Source organism: Vespa velutina, chromosome 24 (assembly GCF_912470025.1).
Source record: "Vespa velutina chromosome 24, iVesVel2.1, whole genome shotgun sequence".
Classification (NCBI taxonomy): Eukaryota; Metazoa; Arthropoda; class Insecta; order Hymenoptera; family Vespidae; genus Vespa; species Vespa velutina.
In genome coordinates this window covers 1,724,895-1,738,238 of record NC_062211.1, presented here as the reverse complement: position 1 = coordinate 1,738,238, position 13,344 = coordinate 1,724,895, and the positions used below count along the sequence as shown (strand labels likewise).

Sequence of the window (13,344 nt, the reverse complement as noted above, 5' to 3'; positions counted from 1 at the left end):
TGCATTCCTATGATTCGCAGGCACGAGTATGTAAACAAACATGGCGACTACTAGTCCACGCGTGGAAGACTTGATAAATTATTTTAAATCGCACAACAAAATTAGAGAACAACAAAGTCATTCTGCTAAAGTTCACAGTGTTGGATGGAGTTGCGATGGAAAATTATTGGCTTCAGGTTCTTTTGACAAATCCGTTTGTATATTTTCTCTTGGACCAGACCGACTAGTAAGTATTATTAAGAATTAATACAATTTATAATTTATATATTAACAATAGAAAGAGATTATGTCATAGTATAAATAATATTTTCTATAGAAACAAGAAATAACTTTTAGAGGACACGGAGGTAGCGTAGATCAATTATGTTGGCACGCATTTTGTCCAGAATTATTATCGACTGCGAGTGGAGATAAAACCGTTCGTATTTGGGATACACGAACACAAAAATGTACTGCTAATATTAGTACCAGAGGAGAAAATATTAATATATCGTGGTCACCGGATGGTAATACCATAGCCGTTGGTAATAAGGAGGATCTTGTAACATTCATTGATGCCAGAGTTATGAAAATACGTGCCGAAGAACAATTTAATTTTGAAGTGAATGAGATCTCATGGAATAAGGATTCTGACACATTTTATTTAACCAATGGACAAGGCTGTGTACATATTCTTAGCTATCCGGAATTAGAATTATTACATGTGATAAAAGCACATCCAGGAACTTGTATATGCATAGAATTTGATCCAACTGGACGTTATTTTGCAACTGGCTCTGCGGATGCATTAGTGTCTTTATGGGATGCAGATGAATTGTGTTGCTTAAGAACATTTTCGAGATTAGAATGGCCAGTAAGGACAATATCCTTTTCCTATGATGGACAATTATTAGCAGCAGCATCAGAGGATTTAGTTATAGATATAGGTGAGGTAGAAACGGGAGAGAAGATAGCTGATATTCCAGTTGAAGCTGCAACATTTACTGTTGCCTGGCATCCAAAACAATATTTACTTGCTTATGCCTGTGACGATAAGGATACATACGATAGAAAAAGAGATGCTGGTAGTTTAAAAGTATTTGGATTTGCTAATGACTGAACCACATTTGAATGGTTTTATAATTTTATGATAAAAATATTTTTATCTATTACTTTTTTTTGTCTATCTGTTAATTAATATTATTTTACTTAGACGGATAGTAAGTAAGATAATAGTAATTATACAAGGGAACTGAACAAAATAACTAAATAATTATATTGATTTATATATAATATTTTTATTAATTTCCATAATGAGTTTTTAAAAGCAATTCAGCTGCTTTATCGATAATATCTGGATGACAAAATGTATTGACAATGTCTTTTGATAATTGAGAGAATAGTTCTGTCTTATTTACAGAAATCACAGATGTAGGTACATTTGTCTGAGATAGTTCATCAATACTAGTTAAAAATCTTTCTCTTTTATATTTTAATAAATCTTGTAATTCTGACTCCTCCAAGTTATGTAGTAATTTCACAAAATTAGGATACTTTACAGATAAATCTTCAACAGTCCATACTAAGTGTTTTATTTTCTTTGTATCCGATAACTTTTCAGTATCAATATGTTTACATTCTAAGAGAGTGTTTTCCAACTAATAATAAAAAAAAATTGTTAATACAAACACTTTGAAAGTTTTTAATTATAATATAATTATGCATTAGGCCAAAAACTTACTATTTTCATATTTTGAGAAAGAGAACAATGTATTTCCTCAGGATTGTCACATACTTTTTTACCAATTCTGTTAACAATTAATTTAACAAGCGCTTCCTTAAGGCGTGCTTTATTGTCTGTCTGTAGAGGTAACCATATATTGACACTTACAGTCAAGTCCAAGGATTCTACATAGTGCCACCAACCTTTTGGAACAAATAAAACGTCTCCTTTTTCAAGTATAATAAATTTTACTTGTCCTGAAAGCTTTAATATTGCTTCTTCTTCCTCATCTGTTGGACAAAAAAAATTAAATTTGCTGTATATCGTTGATTCTTCGTAAGGAACTCTTGTAGGACGAAGTTTATCGGTTGAATTTGGTGGAAACAATATCCATTGCTTTCTGTAATTTTTAATCAGAAAAAAGACTACATAAGGATAGTTAGATATGTAATATATATTAAAGACGTATATATATATATATCAACCTGCCATGAATTTGAGCTACTAAATTACATCCATAAGAATCAAAATGACAATTTGTATGTGCGCCTTTATTTCCAATCCAAAGAGTAGAATCATGACCATCTTTTTCAATGCCAAATCTATGCCAATTTAAGGAATTAAGTAAATCAGGCTTATCCTGTATCCATTCATGCATATACTTGTAATCAAAGTAATACCATTTACTGTTATCAATAGAAGAATTTGATTCTTCTACAAATTCTGCAAATGTCATTGTTTTAGTATGACATTGCTTTTCCCATTGTGGATACTATAATAGATAATAAAAAATATAAATTTTATTTTTCTCTAATAAATTTATTAATTTATAAATACGAATTTCTTTTAAATGATTAACAATGAAAGATACCATGGATCTTGAATTATATCCAACTCGAAATTGTAATTTCATATCTCCGAATTTTTCTATAAGATCCGATAAATTCCATTGTAATAATTGCCATATAAACGAACCATTCCCATCTTGCAAAATATTATGAAACACTATTGGTTCTTGCAAATCAAATATAGCTTCCTTCAAAGTTTCTTCATTTGGCACATTAGTCTCTTCCATTGTATATAATATTTGTTATATATCACATATCTCATTTAAACAAAAGACATCTGTACGAATAACTTCAATATAATAAATGTTATTTATGATATAATACATATCGTATCATTTAATTAATATCTAATTAAATATCTAGTTAAACGGCATTTTATTAATCCAATATTAGGTTATAGAATTTTATAATTTAGTTTCTCCGCGCCACTAGATGTCATCTTGATATGAAAATTTCATATCAAGTTCTGACAACAGAGGGAAATACTATCGATTTAAATGTAACCTAAAGTTTGTATAATAATTGTATATTCTAATCTTATTAATGATATCCTTACTTTTCTTCCTGGATTTTTCTTGCTGAAAACAAAAAGAAAAATGTTAAAATCGAATTTTTGTGCGAACCATTTAAAGATGTTGATTAGACCATTTTTAAGCAGGACCACATTATTACAGAATAATGGCACAGATTTTGTTTATCAGCAAACACGGGTATTCATTTTGTTTAGACATTGTTTTTATTATTTATGATATATTTTTTAATATAAACTATATATTATATATATATGTATATATATATATATATATATGTATACATATATATATTTATAATATCTATTTTCAGAATGGTTTTATATTGAAAAGAAAATTTAAACCACCACTTCTTAAAAAGTCTGAAAAATACAGAATACTTAGGCCTAAATATTTTGTCTACCATTTTGTAGAACATACTGAAAGTCAGAAACAGAAACCAATCAAATTGATATTAACATCTGATGTACATAAGATTGGTGCAAAGGGAGAAGTTGTTTTGGTGTCTCCTGAAAAAGCTTATAATAATGTCATTCTACCTAAATTAGGAGTATATGCAACTCAAGAAAACATTGACAAATATATTACAAAAAGCATTGATGAAGGACCTAAACTTTCTCTAATAACAAAACAAACAATAAATATTTTATCACATATGAATTTATCTGTATCATTATCACAAGAAGTTCCATGGACTGTAGAAAAATGGCATTTAAAAGTAAGTTTCCATAAGGCAGGAGTTTATGTACCCGAAGAAGCAATAACTTTACCAGAAAAAACTATATCTGGACCTGATTTATCTCTTGAAGGAAAGCAATTTTACGTCATTGTAACAATTAATAATAGCGAAAAAGTAAAAGTTAGGTGTAGGATTCATCATTATAATGTATTTGTACAAGATTTTTGGAAGTATTTGTTGGAGCCAATTTTCCCAGAAGATAAACCAATATTAGATTCTTTGCCCATACCTCGTAATATACAAAATTTAGAATAAAATGTATCAACTAATTATATATTTAATTGTTAATAAATTTATAATGCAGAATAATTTATTATTAATTTATTAAAATATTAAGATGAAGAAAGAAAATCGTTGAAATAGTAATTTAATTTATGCATTGCTTTTTCAGATACTATCTTTTTAAAGCAATAATGTACATACACACATACATACGCAATCATGTTAAAAGATATATATATATATACATACACATTCGCGCGCGTACACACATACACACATTTGGACCTTTTAGGAATCAATATAATTCGATTCTCTTAGAACTTCAAAAATATACTATCCGATTTGTCAATAATTTATTTATTTAAAATGTTAACCTCTAAATATATGTAGTATTCTAATAAATGATTTTAATTTAATAATTTTTATACTCATTAGTATAATTATGGATCAAAACCGATTTATATGGGATGAAGTTTCTGAAGGTTTAATATTACCAAGGTAAAAAAAAAAAAAAATATATATTTTTCTTAGAATTAATAAAAAATATATCAATTATTATTCTAAATTTTATGTACTTGCTTGTAATTCATTTGTATATAAATTTTACAGAGTACAAAAAATAGATGATGAACAAATTAAAAAACGAACAATACAATCTGAAGTTATAGATCCATCAGAAATTTATTGTCCCCATAATTATTTAATTTTAAATTTTCATGAAACGTTGAATCCAAGTCAGAAAGTAATTAATCTAGCAATAGATAGATTAATAATTAATAATAAATAAATTTAATGATATGTTAACAAGAAATATTTTACAGATAAAATTTAGAAAGTATTATTTACGAAAAGTAGGTCCTAATGAACCAGACGTAATCATCTTACAAGATATAAAAGATCTTGTTATGTTTTTACTCATTAGTCCTGTCAGCGTTAAATTTATAAATTTCTTTCATTTGCCTGTTGTCGATCATTTTTTAAGAGCACTTATAATATATTTTCAATATTATATAGAAATATGGGAAAAATTAATGGAAGAACGTGTAGCTACTCTAAAAAAGGCACCAAATCCATTAGCAGGTGGACATAGAATTAAATATGCTGATGAATTGCATATTTTACGATGTATGTTAAGTAAAGAATATGCAGATTTAATAGTAGGTTGCCAAGATACAATACACTATCACCATATAATAAGTGGAAAAAAAAGATCAAGTATGACTCAATCACAAGGAGAAAAAGATCTAAGAATATTTGAAGTGCTAATTCATATATCTCATCGTGTTGTATGGATAGCTTTACATCGCAAACATTTTCACTTAATTGGTAAATTATCCTACATTATTAACACAATTATATTTATTCCATCACTTTTGAACATGATCAATGAAAAATATGTCTATTGCATTATAGTACAAAATACAACTTTATATTCATTATTGTTTTCTCTTTTGCTGTATGTATCATATGCTTATTGATATATGTTCTTTTAGAGTCAGAATTACATAGACTACTTAGAACTGAAGTCTACAACCAAAAAAGTGGTTATACCATTAAAGATATGTTAGAAAGTGATATTTTTGTACTACATGGTCCACAGATACAATCTAAAAGAAAATTACTTAAATATTCACCTTTAATAGAGGAATTAATTTATTCAGAGTGTAATTTTCAAGTTTTATCATTAGGTAATACATTTGCAAGTATTATTCGTGTTAATATATTGTATTGAGCTTGGTTCAAAAGTATAATAAAAAATAATATTATTTAAATTATTAAGAAACATAAAGAAATAAACTTTTAATTCACGTATGTTATTAACTTCTGTCTTAATACATAGGAATGATAGATGTTGATACATGTGATCCACGAATTGCTTACTTACACAATGCATTACTTATTGAAGAAGAGATGTTGCCTAAACTTGGAATTAAAATTGGCATACTTGGACAAGAAAGATCCAATTATGATTTAATGTTAATGTTGCTTGATTCAGAAAATTCTAGTCATGTTGAAAACATTAGTAAAGCTGAAAAAAGTTATGATAAAAAGAATAATATAACTAATAACCAGACACAAAACAATCTGGTATGCTTTTTATATAATATCTATATAATAAGTAACTTTTCAAATGTCTTGTGTCAATGTCATAAGAAAGAAATAATAATTGCATTTATATTATAAAAAGGACTGTAATCAAAATATTATGAGGATGCCTTCTTTCGAACTTCAACCTGCATTAACAGAAGTATTTGAAGTAAAAAAAATTGATAAATCGACTAGAAAATATTCTAAATTTCGTGAAGATGCTAGGAAAAAGTGGATTATTAGACAAACAGAGAGTCATAGTAAACAGTTGGATACATATTCTATTATGACCATTATTTAAAAATCAAGTCGAATGAAATCCAACTTAAATGATATAGTAAATAGATACTTTAACAAATAGATAAACTTATTTCCTGGTATTACAATAAAAATGTATCATACAATAGTATAATCCAATTATTTGTTATTTTAGCTCTACTTGATTATCAACATAATAGTTGTAATTAACTCAAAATCTACATTTTATGGAAGATTTAAAATTCATAAAAATGTTTAAATAAGAACTATTGTAACAATCACATTTTTATCAAAATCGAATTGAAAATAATATTATACCGAAAGATTTCAGGATACAAATAGAAGTTAATTAGCAATCATTTTAAAATTTGTGTTTGTGATAAATAAAAATATTACACTGGTTAAATGTAAAAAAGATTATTTGTAATACAAGCCAAAGAAAATATATAATTAAACAGAATACTGATAAATGTTATCTGGCTATCATGTAAATCCAATGAATTTACATATATTATATATTTAATCTTAAAAAAAATGCTTAATATGTTACGCTAATAGAGGATAAGTGAATGGGACAGATAAACTGAGTATTTTAAGACAATGTAAAAAATATGCTTATTATAATTGATAATGTCTAGTCAAGAGTAATAATGTTGATATTTTACAATGAGTCACATATAGATACACTCGAAGCAATGCATTTCTTTTGATTAAATTTTGCATTGTCCTTTTCCATAAATAATTACTATTTACCTATTCACTAAGATTCTACAAATAACAGTATATGACATTAATTTATTTCCAATATGGGTGTCCAATTGCAAATATTTTTTTAGTTTCATTTATACGAGATTGTTACTAATATTTTTTTGCAAGTGACTTTAATAATTCATATTTAACTAACGTACTCCAAAAATGTGGAATTTTATGAATTATCATTTTTAGATAGGTGACACGCACATTTAAAAGAGAAAACTAAGTACCTTTTATTTCTATATATTTGGCACTAAGATTTTGATAATAAAAACTAGATTTTTTTTCTTTTTTTTTTTTTTTTTTTTCAAGCAAATTTATATATCTGTTCTCTTGTACTTACATTCAGTGCAAACTGTTTAATGATAACTAATAACTGCAATGCACAATAACTTTATATGTTTAACTCCTAGATCACACTCAATTATCGATATGCATTAAAACTATGATAATTTGTAATCTATCTTCACGATGTGTCTACAATCAAATATTAGACTGCACTTTGCATATTTCTATAGAGTTATGATATTTTAGCAATAAAATGGCAGTACATAACTCTTATATATCTTAATAGCAATCTAGTCTTACTGTCAGAATCTGTGCCTCAACTGGGAATTAATGTGTACATTATATCAAAAAAAATTAAGACGAAAGAATTTCTTTTCTTACTTGAATAATGAAATAATTCTAACGCGTGTCATTTCCACATTGATTGCAAATTACTTTGCACTTATATTAATGAACGGTATTAAAAATGAAACTCTTTCAGATCATCTTCGGTTTTTTACTCATTTCTTACAGCTACTTATCACTGAATATTTGTCTACATGAATATATTACAAAATGGATAAAATAACATTATTGATCATTATGTGTATGTATTATTAATATTCACGATTACTTCAATGAATTATTACAACAAACAACTAATGGAAAAAAAAAGAAGAAAAAAAAAAAAAAAAAAAAAAAAAAAAAAGTAATCGTTCAGAGATATATAACATATGTGTATTTTTATATGAATTCAGTCATATCCCTGTAAAATTTTATTTTATGAACAAGATGTTTAATGAGATATAATTTAAAAAAAAAAAAAGAAAAAAAAAACGGTTCTGTTCATATATTAACCAAGAGATCACTTTTTGTATATACTATAACATCGCTTGATCATTTATGAAAAGTTGGAAAAGATCTGAGATTTATCATTAATAATTTGTTATTTTATAACTGAAACTATTATAAATTAAAAATGCAAATGATTTAAAGATTAAGATCATCAATATATAATAATTCATGGTGTAATTAGAATAGAAATGCAAATACACTAACCCAAAATTTCATAAAAAGTTTTTTTTTCTTTTTCTTTTTTTTTTTTTTTTTTTTTTTTAGATATTTTACATAAATATCGTTTTTTAATACTATGATGACATTATATCTAGATCTTTTTAAATTTTATATGTGTGTGTCTGTCTGTCTGTCTGTCTATCTATCTAGTGGTGTGTGTGTGTGTGTGTGTGTGTAGGTGGGTGAGTGTATGTGGGTGTGTACATATATATTATAAGGAATTCATAAAAACAAAAAAATGTTGAAATTTTTCAAATTAATCATAATGCATGAATTAATCAAAATAAAAATATTGGCGACATTTTTTCAAATCAATTATAATGCACTTATTTGCATTTATTTGCTTAATCTATATCAAATATGAAATAATTTTATATATTGGACACACTTTGTCTTTTTTAATCATTTAGGATAGTCGAATAAATCGAGAAAATTTAGTTTTTGTAACTATGAGAAGATAAAAATAATATATTGATAAAGCAATTAAGTAAAATGTAACAAATAGAAAGAGAAAAATAGATGATCGTGAAATAGCTCTATTAATACACAATGTCTAATTATAATAAAATTCTAAATGTGTGACATATATATATATATATAAAAGAGAATATATACTTTAATATTTTTGCAATATTCTGAATGTTGATATCCTGAATGCTGAATGTGTCAATTATTTTGTGTAATATAACTTTTTGTATCTTCATTGCCCATATTTTGAAAAATTAATGTAATGAAATGTATTACTAAAAAGTGCTAGTACAATAAATCTTCATTAACTAAAATTTGTTGGTATGTTCATAGTAAGCTGTAAATATACACTACAACTTTAAACTATGAACAGTTTTTCTTAATTAGCTATTAATTGGAAAAAATGGAATTCTTAAACATTTACAAGCTGTATGTCATACATGACATTAAATCTAGCCATGTGTTACCTAGTGTCCATCATCCTAAATTGATAAGTTTACTATTGTTCTTGTTCACATTCTATATATGTATATCAATCCCTGCCAATGTCTCGAACATGTGCAACTGTGTAGTAACGAATCAGTGACACAAGTTTACATGTAGCAGCACAGACACACAAAACAGTATCTCTTTTTCTACATCATAAGGAACACACGCGAATTTATTTTCTGATTATTATAATGTTAATGTAGGTGGGGCTACGAAGCTATATCTGACATAAGTTGAGCAAGTAAAGCTGGCTCTAAAAGTCCATGTGTTTGTCCCATTCTTTCTAAATTACGAACATCTTTATCCACTGCTTCTAAAGCTCGTTCCAATTCTTCTTCCTCCTCTCTTGATGGTTCATATTCACCATTTCTACTTTCTAAAAAAGTTATATATAAAAATTTAATTAAATATTTATTAAATTATACCAAATGACACTAATATTTCTTCCATGATCGTTTGCCTTCCGTTTTTATGATATATAAGATTAAATAATAATTACCAATAAATAAATCATTAAACGCATCTGCAGGTAAATTGTTGAGTACATTTCCAAAGTCATGTTCAGTTGGATCCAGAGAAGCAAATACTTCATGATCACTTAACTCGACTTTCAGGCCTCCTCCTAGTCCGAGAGAACTCAGTCCCAACCCTAAGTTTAAGTTCGAAGAGTTTGAGCTTCCTTGTGTTACACTCATATTATTCAGTGTCTTAATGTGACTTTCACTAGAGTTCATTTGGCTCATATAATGACTCTCTTCATGTGCTAAAGTACCTTTGGTCTCTAATTTATTTGCAGGAGGTCGCTTTCTTTTCTTTGGCCTGGATTTTGGCTTAGGCCTTGGGATGGTAGGAGATGCTGGTTTCTTCCGTGCTTTCTTTGGTTTAGATTCTTGAGCCTTACGATTATAATTATCCCTTTTTCTAGCATGCTCTGGACAAAGCGGTAATTCATGTGCAACATCGAACACAGGAATACAACACTGTGTGTTGTCACTAAATTTGGCAGTGCAATGTTCAAATAAAAGTTGATCTCCATTTAACATAATATGCCGAGAACAATGACGTGTACAAGGTAAAGAAATTTGTTGACATCCTTCAGCACCACATTGCCCTCCTACTAGAAGTGGTCCATCTATTATCTTACTAGTTCCTGGTGAATCACTTAAAGCTCTTGCTGTAGATGCTGGGTCCTTGTAAGCAGTTTCTAATAAACACCTTGCACGTTCACGTAAAAGAACTTCTGAGTCTGAGTCACTTCTATTTAACTGAATCAAACGTCGCCGTAACTGAGATCTTAATTGAGATAATCTTGTAGAACGATTTAATTCTGTACTTGTATCTCCTGAGAACCAATGACGTTGATAAACTGTCATCTCGTCTCCGCTTGACTCACTATCTGATATTTCGTCTCCTGCTTTTGGGTAGTACAGCAACGTATGGTCCCGATTCTGTCTCCTTGACCTGAGTCGTTCCAAATTCTCTAAGTGACGTCGTTTACTTTGAACTATATTAGAATATTTTTGATCTATGCTTCTCCCACCACCATATTCCACATCCAAGTCTGTCCTTCTATCTGTAACAGTTCTATATCCTGCACTTGGCACAGGAGTTAATTTTATCCTTTCTTTTATACATTTCCCTTTACTTTTTTTACAATTTTGCATCACTTTAGAACTTTTGGTCTGAACTACTGTACAGTTTCTTCCTGCTGCTGCAGTAAATGGTTCTGGTTCACTAAAAATATACGGATCAACATCCTGGTGAGCCTCGGTTTTCAATAAAGCCTTCAAGCGATCTGAAAACTTCAATTTATTGTCCATGTTTGAGTTTCCAGACGTAGGGACCTTCATTGATTGCCACTCTTATTCCAGCCCATTCTATCTGCATTCTCAAATACTCCACACATCAAAATTCTTCTTATCTAGATAAAACTTAGTTTATGCCATATACCAAAACTAACACTTATATACACTTTTTATTATGTAAATAATACTGAAAATATAAAAATTAAAAATAAATTCATTTAAATTACATCACAGTTATAGATTTTTTTTACAGTTAGGCCCTAAAGCCTTATACATTTGCACTAAAACAATATGTACGCAGAAACAAATTTGAGTAAAAAATGTCATATATTACAAAATAATATGCAATATTACTTAATTGCTAAATATTTTGCTATGTACTTAATCGTCTATTTAAACTTTACATATATATATATATATATATATGGATACATATAAAATCGTCATGGTATGCGTATTAATACATTCAAATTATATCCAAATTATATGCTTTCAAAATTTGTGTATAGATCCCCCATAATATGTATATTATTTTACTTATACTCATAACAACAAGTTCTTTGAAAATATATTCAATATCTCATGAATAAACGTTTAAGAATTTTCAAACTATATTGTTATTGTGTTTGGATTTAGATTTGAATGTACATAGTGTTTACATAGACTTGATTTAAGCAACAAGCATTAGACTATAGTCCATATCTAGATCAGAGTAAAAACAATCCTTGTCTTACATAGCATTTTATAGCTAACAAATCCTATGCATCTTTAATCAACTGCAATATAGGGTGCATCAAGATATAAAATATTGCTGAAGGTAGTATCAATAATATCTGACAAGTTAAAATCATATTAAGAAGTGTTCTTTTTTCAGTGATGACATGAGCACACACAACGTTGGAGGTCAACAATATTTGGTTATGTTCGCCCCTTGCATTGACAACGAGACACCATAGAAAATATTGCAAACAAATTTATCAACGATGTAACATTAAAAATTCATTTAATCATTTCTCTGTTACATATTAAAAATTTTGTAACAAGAGTAAAATATCTGTGATTACGCACATAAAATTGCCTTTATCTAGTGGTTGCTTAGCTCGGGGTTTAACGTAGTTTAATCGAAATTGGAGCAACAAGAGATTATTCCAAATAATAATGCTGACTATTGTCCAATCAGAAATAACTTGACCTTTTCTTAAAAGATACACTTCAAGGAAATTTAAGATTTTCACGCACGAATTACGGTATTCATCGATAATAACATTAGAAAGACATGTCAGATGTGAGAGAAGCAAAATGGCGATCATTGCACACACGAACAATCTTTGTTGCGAATAATCCATGAAATCGCGATGATATTGGCGTAGATTCGACGTATGAACGTCCTTTGTCTATGCCTAATAATCAACTCATTCTAGATTCGTGGTATAACAAAATGAATATAGGATAATTCATTTCTCACTCGAGAAACTAGAAGAATGTTTACTACATTGTTTCTTTATTCGACATAACCTAACAATCAAATATTCTCCCTTATTGTTAAAATTAATCATTCGTTCTCTTCTTTGTTCTTTTTCCCTCTTTTCTTTGGTATATATTAATTTCGTATTAAATAATAAAAAAGTTAGAACGATCTTCCTTACGTTGGTATCTTTTCGTAGAATCTTAACATTTAATGATATTACGGTAATGACTTCAAATTTTTTTCTTTTTTCTTATTTAAATAAATCGTATAACATTCCAGTCACAATAATTAAGATATCAAAATACGTAATTAACAATTTTATATCATTTATTAACTACGTTAATAAAAAAAAAAAACAAATGAAATTATGAAGTTAGACTTACATTAAACTGATTTACATATGAATATAATAATTATTAAAAAAATTACGATATACTTATTGGCATATTCAAGAATCTATTCACTTTTGTTTTATTTTTCTATTAATAATAGCTAAGCTAGAATACGAAACAGTAATTTAAATTAAATATTGCACTCATCAATGAAATTTAATTAATATTTTACTTTAATTAGAATTATTATTAATTATAATGTTTGATTTTAAATATTCTGTGTAAATATTAAAGAAAGAAA

General features: G+C 27.6%; 4 protein-coding genes across 6 annotated transcripts; 3 read left to right on the top strand and 1 right to left on the bottom strand.

Moving 5' to 3' along the window:
* The first annotated feature begins 6 nt into the window (after window positions 1-6).
* Window positions 7-3,645, top strand: LOC124956877 (THO complex subunit 3). Its single transcript, XM_047513234.1, has 3 exons — window positions 7-226; window positions 317-3,260; window positions 3,394-3,645. Exons 1-2 carry the CDS (start codon window positions 41-43, stop codon window positions 1,097-1,099), a joined length of 969 nt encoding a protein of 322 aa, XP_047369190.1. The 5' UTR covers window positions 7-40; the 3' UTR covers window positions 1,100-3,260; window positions 3,394-3,645.
* On the bottom strand, window positions 1,256-12,992 carry LOC124956879. Its single transcript, XM_047513236.1, has 6 exons — window positions 9,938-12,992; window positions 9,677-9,814; window positions 2,574-2,755; window positions 2,188-2,474; window positions 1,721-2,102; window positions 1,256-1,637 (listed from the first exon to the last, which is right to left on the bottom strand). The coding sequence occupies exons 1-6, from the start codon at window positions 11,286-11,288 to the stop codon at window positions 1,281-1,283; spliced, it is 2,697 nt and encodes an 898-aa protein (XP_047369192.1). The 5' UTR covers window positions 11,289-12,992; the 3' UTR covers window positions 1,256-1,280.
* LOC124956878 (39S ribosomal protein L9, mitochondrial) lies at window positions 3,080-4,128 on the top strand. Its single transcript, XM_047513235.1, has 2 exons — window positions 3,080-3,260; window positions 3,394-4,128. Exons 1-2 carry the CDS (start codon window positions 3,147-3,149, stop codon window positions 4,072-4,074), a joined length of 795 nt encoding a protein of 264 aa, XP_047369191.1. The 5' UTR covers window positions 3,080-3,146; the 3' UTR covers window positions 4,075-4,128.
* On the top strand, window positions 4,276-8,069 carry LOC124956875. Of its 3 annotated transcripts, XM_047513230.1 has the most exons (7): window positions 4,276-4,539; window positions 4,651-4,783; window positions 4,863-5,367; window positions 5,535-5,729; window positions 5,882-6,129; window positions 6,230-6,466; window positions 6,563-8,068. In XM_047513230.1, the coding sequence occupies exons 1-6, from the start codon at window positions 4,484-4,486 to the stop codon at window positions 6,428-6,430; spliced, it is 1,338 nt and encodes a 445-aa protein (XP_047369186.1). In that variant the 5' UTR covers window positions 4,276-4,483; the 3' UTR covers window positions 6,431-6,466; window positions 6,563-8,068. The 3 variants fall into 3 exon arrangements, with proteins under 3 accessions (XP_047369186.1, XP_047369185.1, XP_047369187.1); XM_047513229.1 differs by having other exon boundaries at window positions 6,230-8,067; XM_047513231.1 differs by lacking the exon at window positions 5,535-5,729 and having other exon boundaries at window positions 6,230-8,069.
* Window positions 12,993-13,344: the final 352 nt, after the last annotated feature.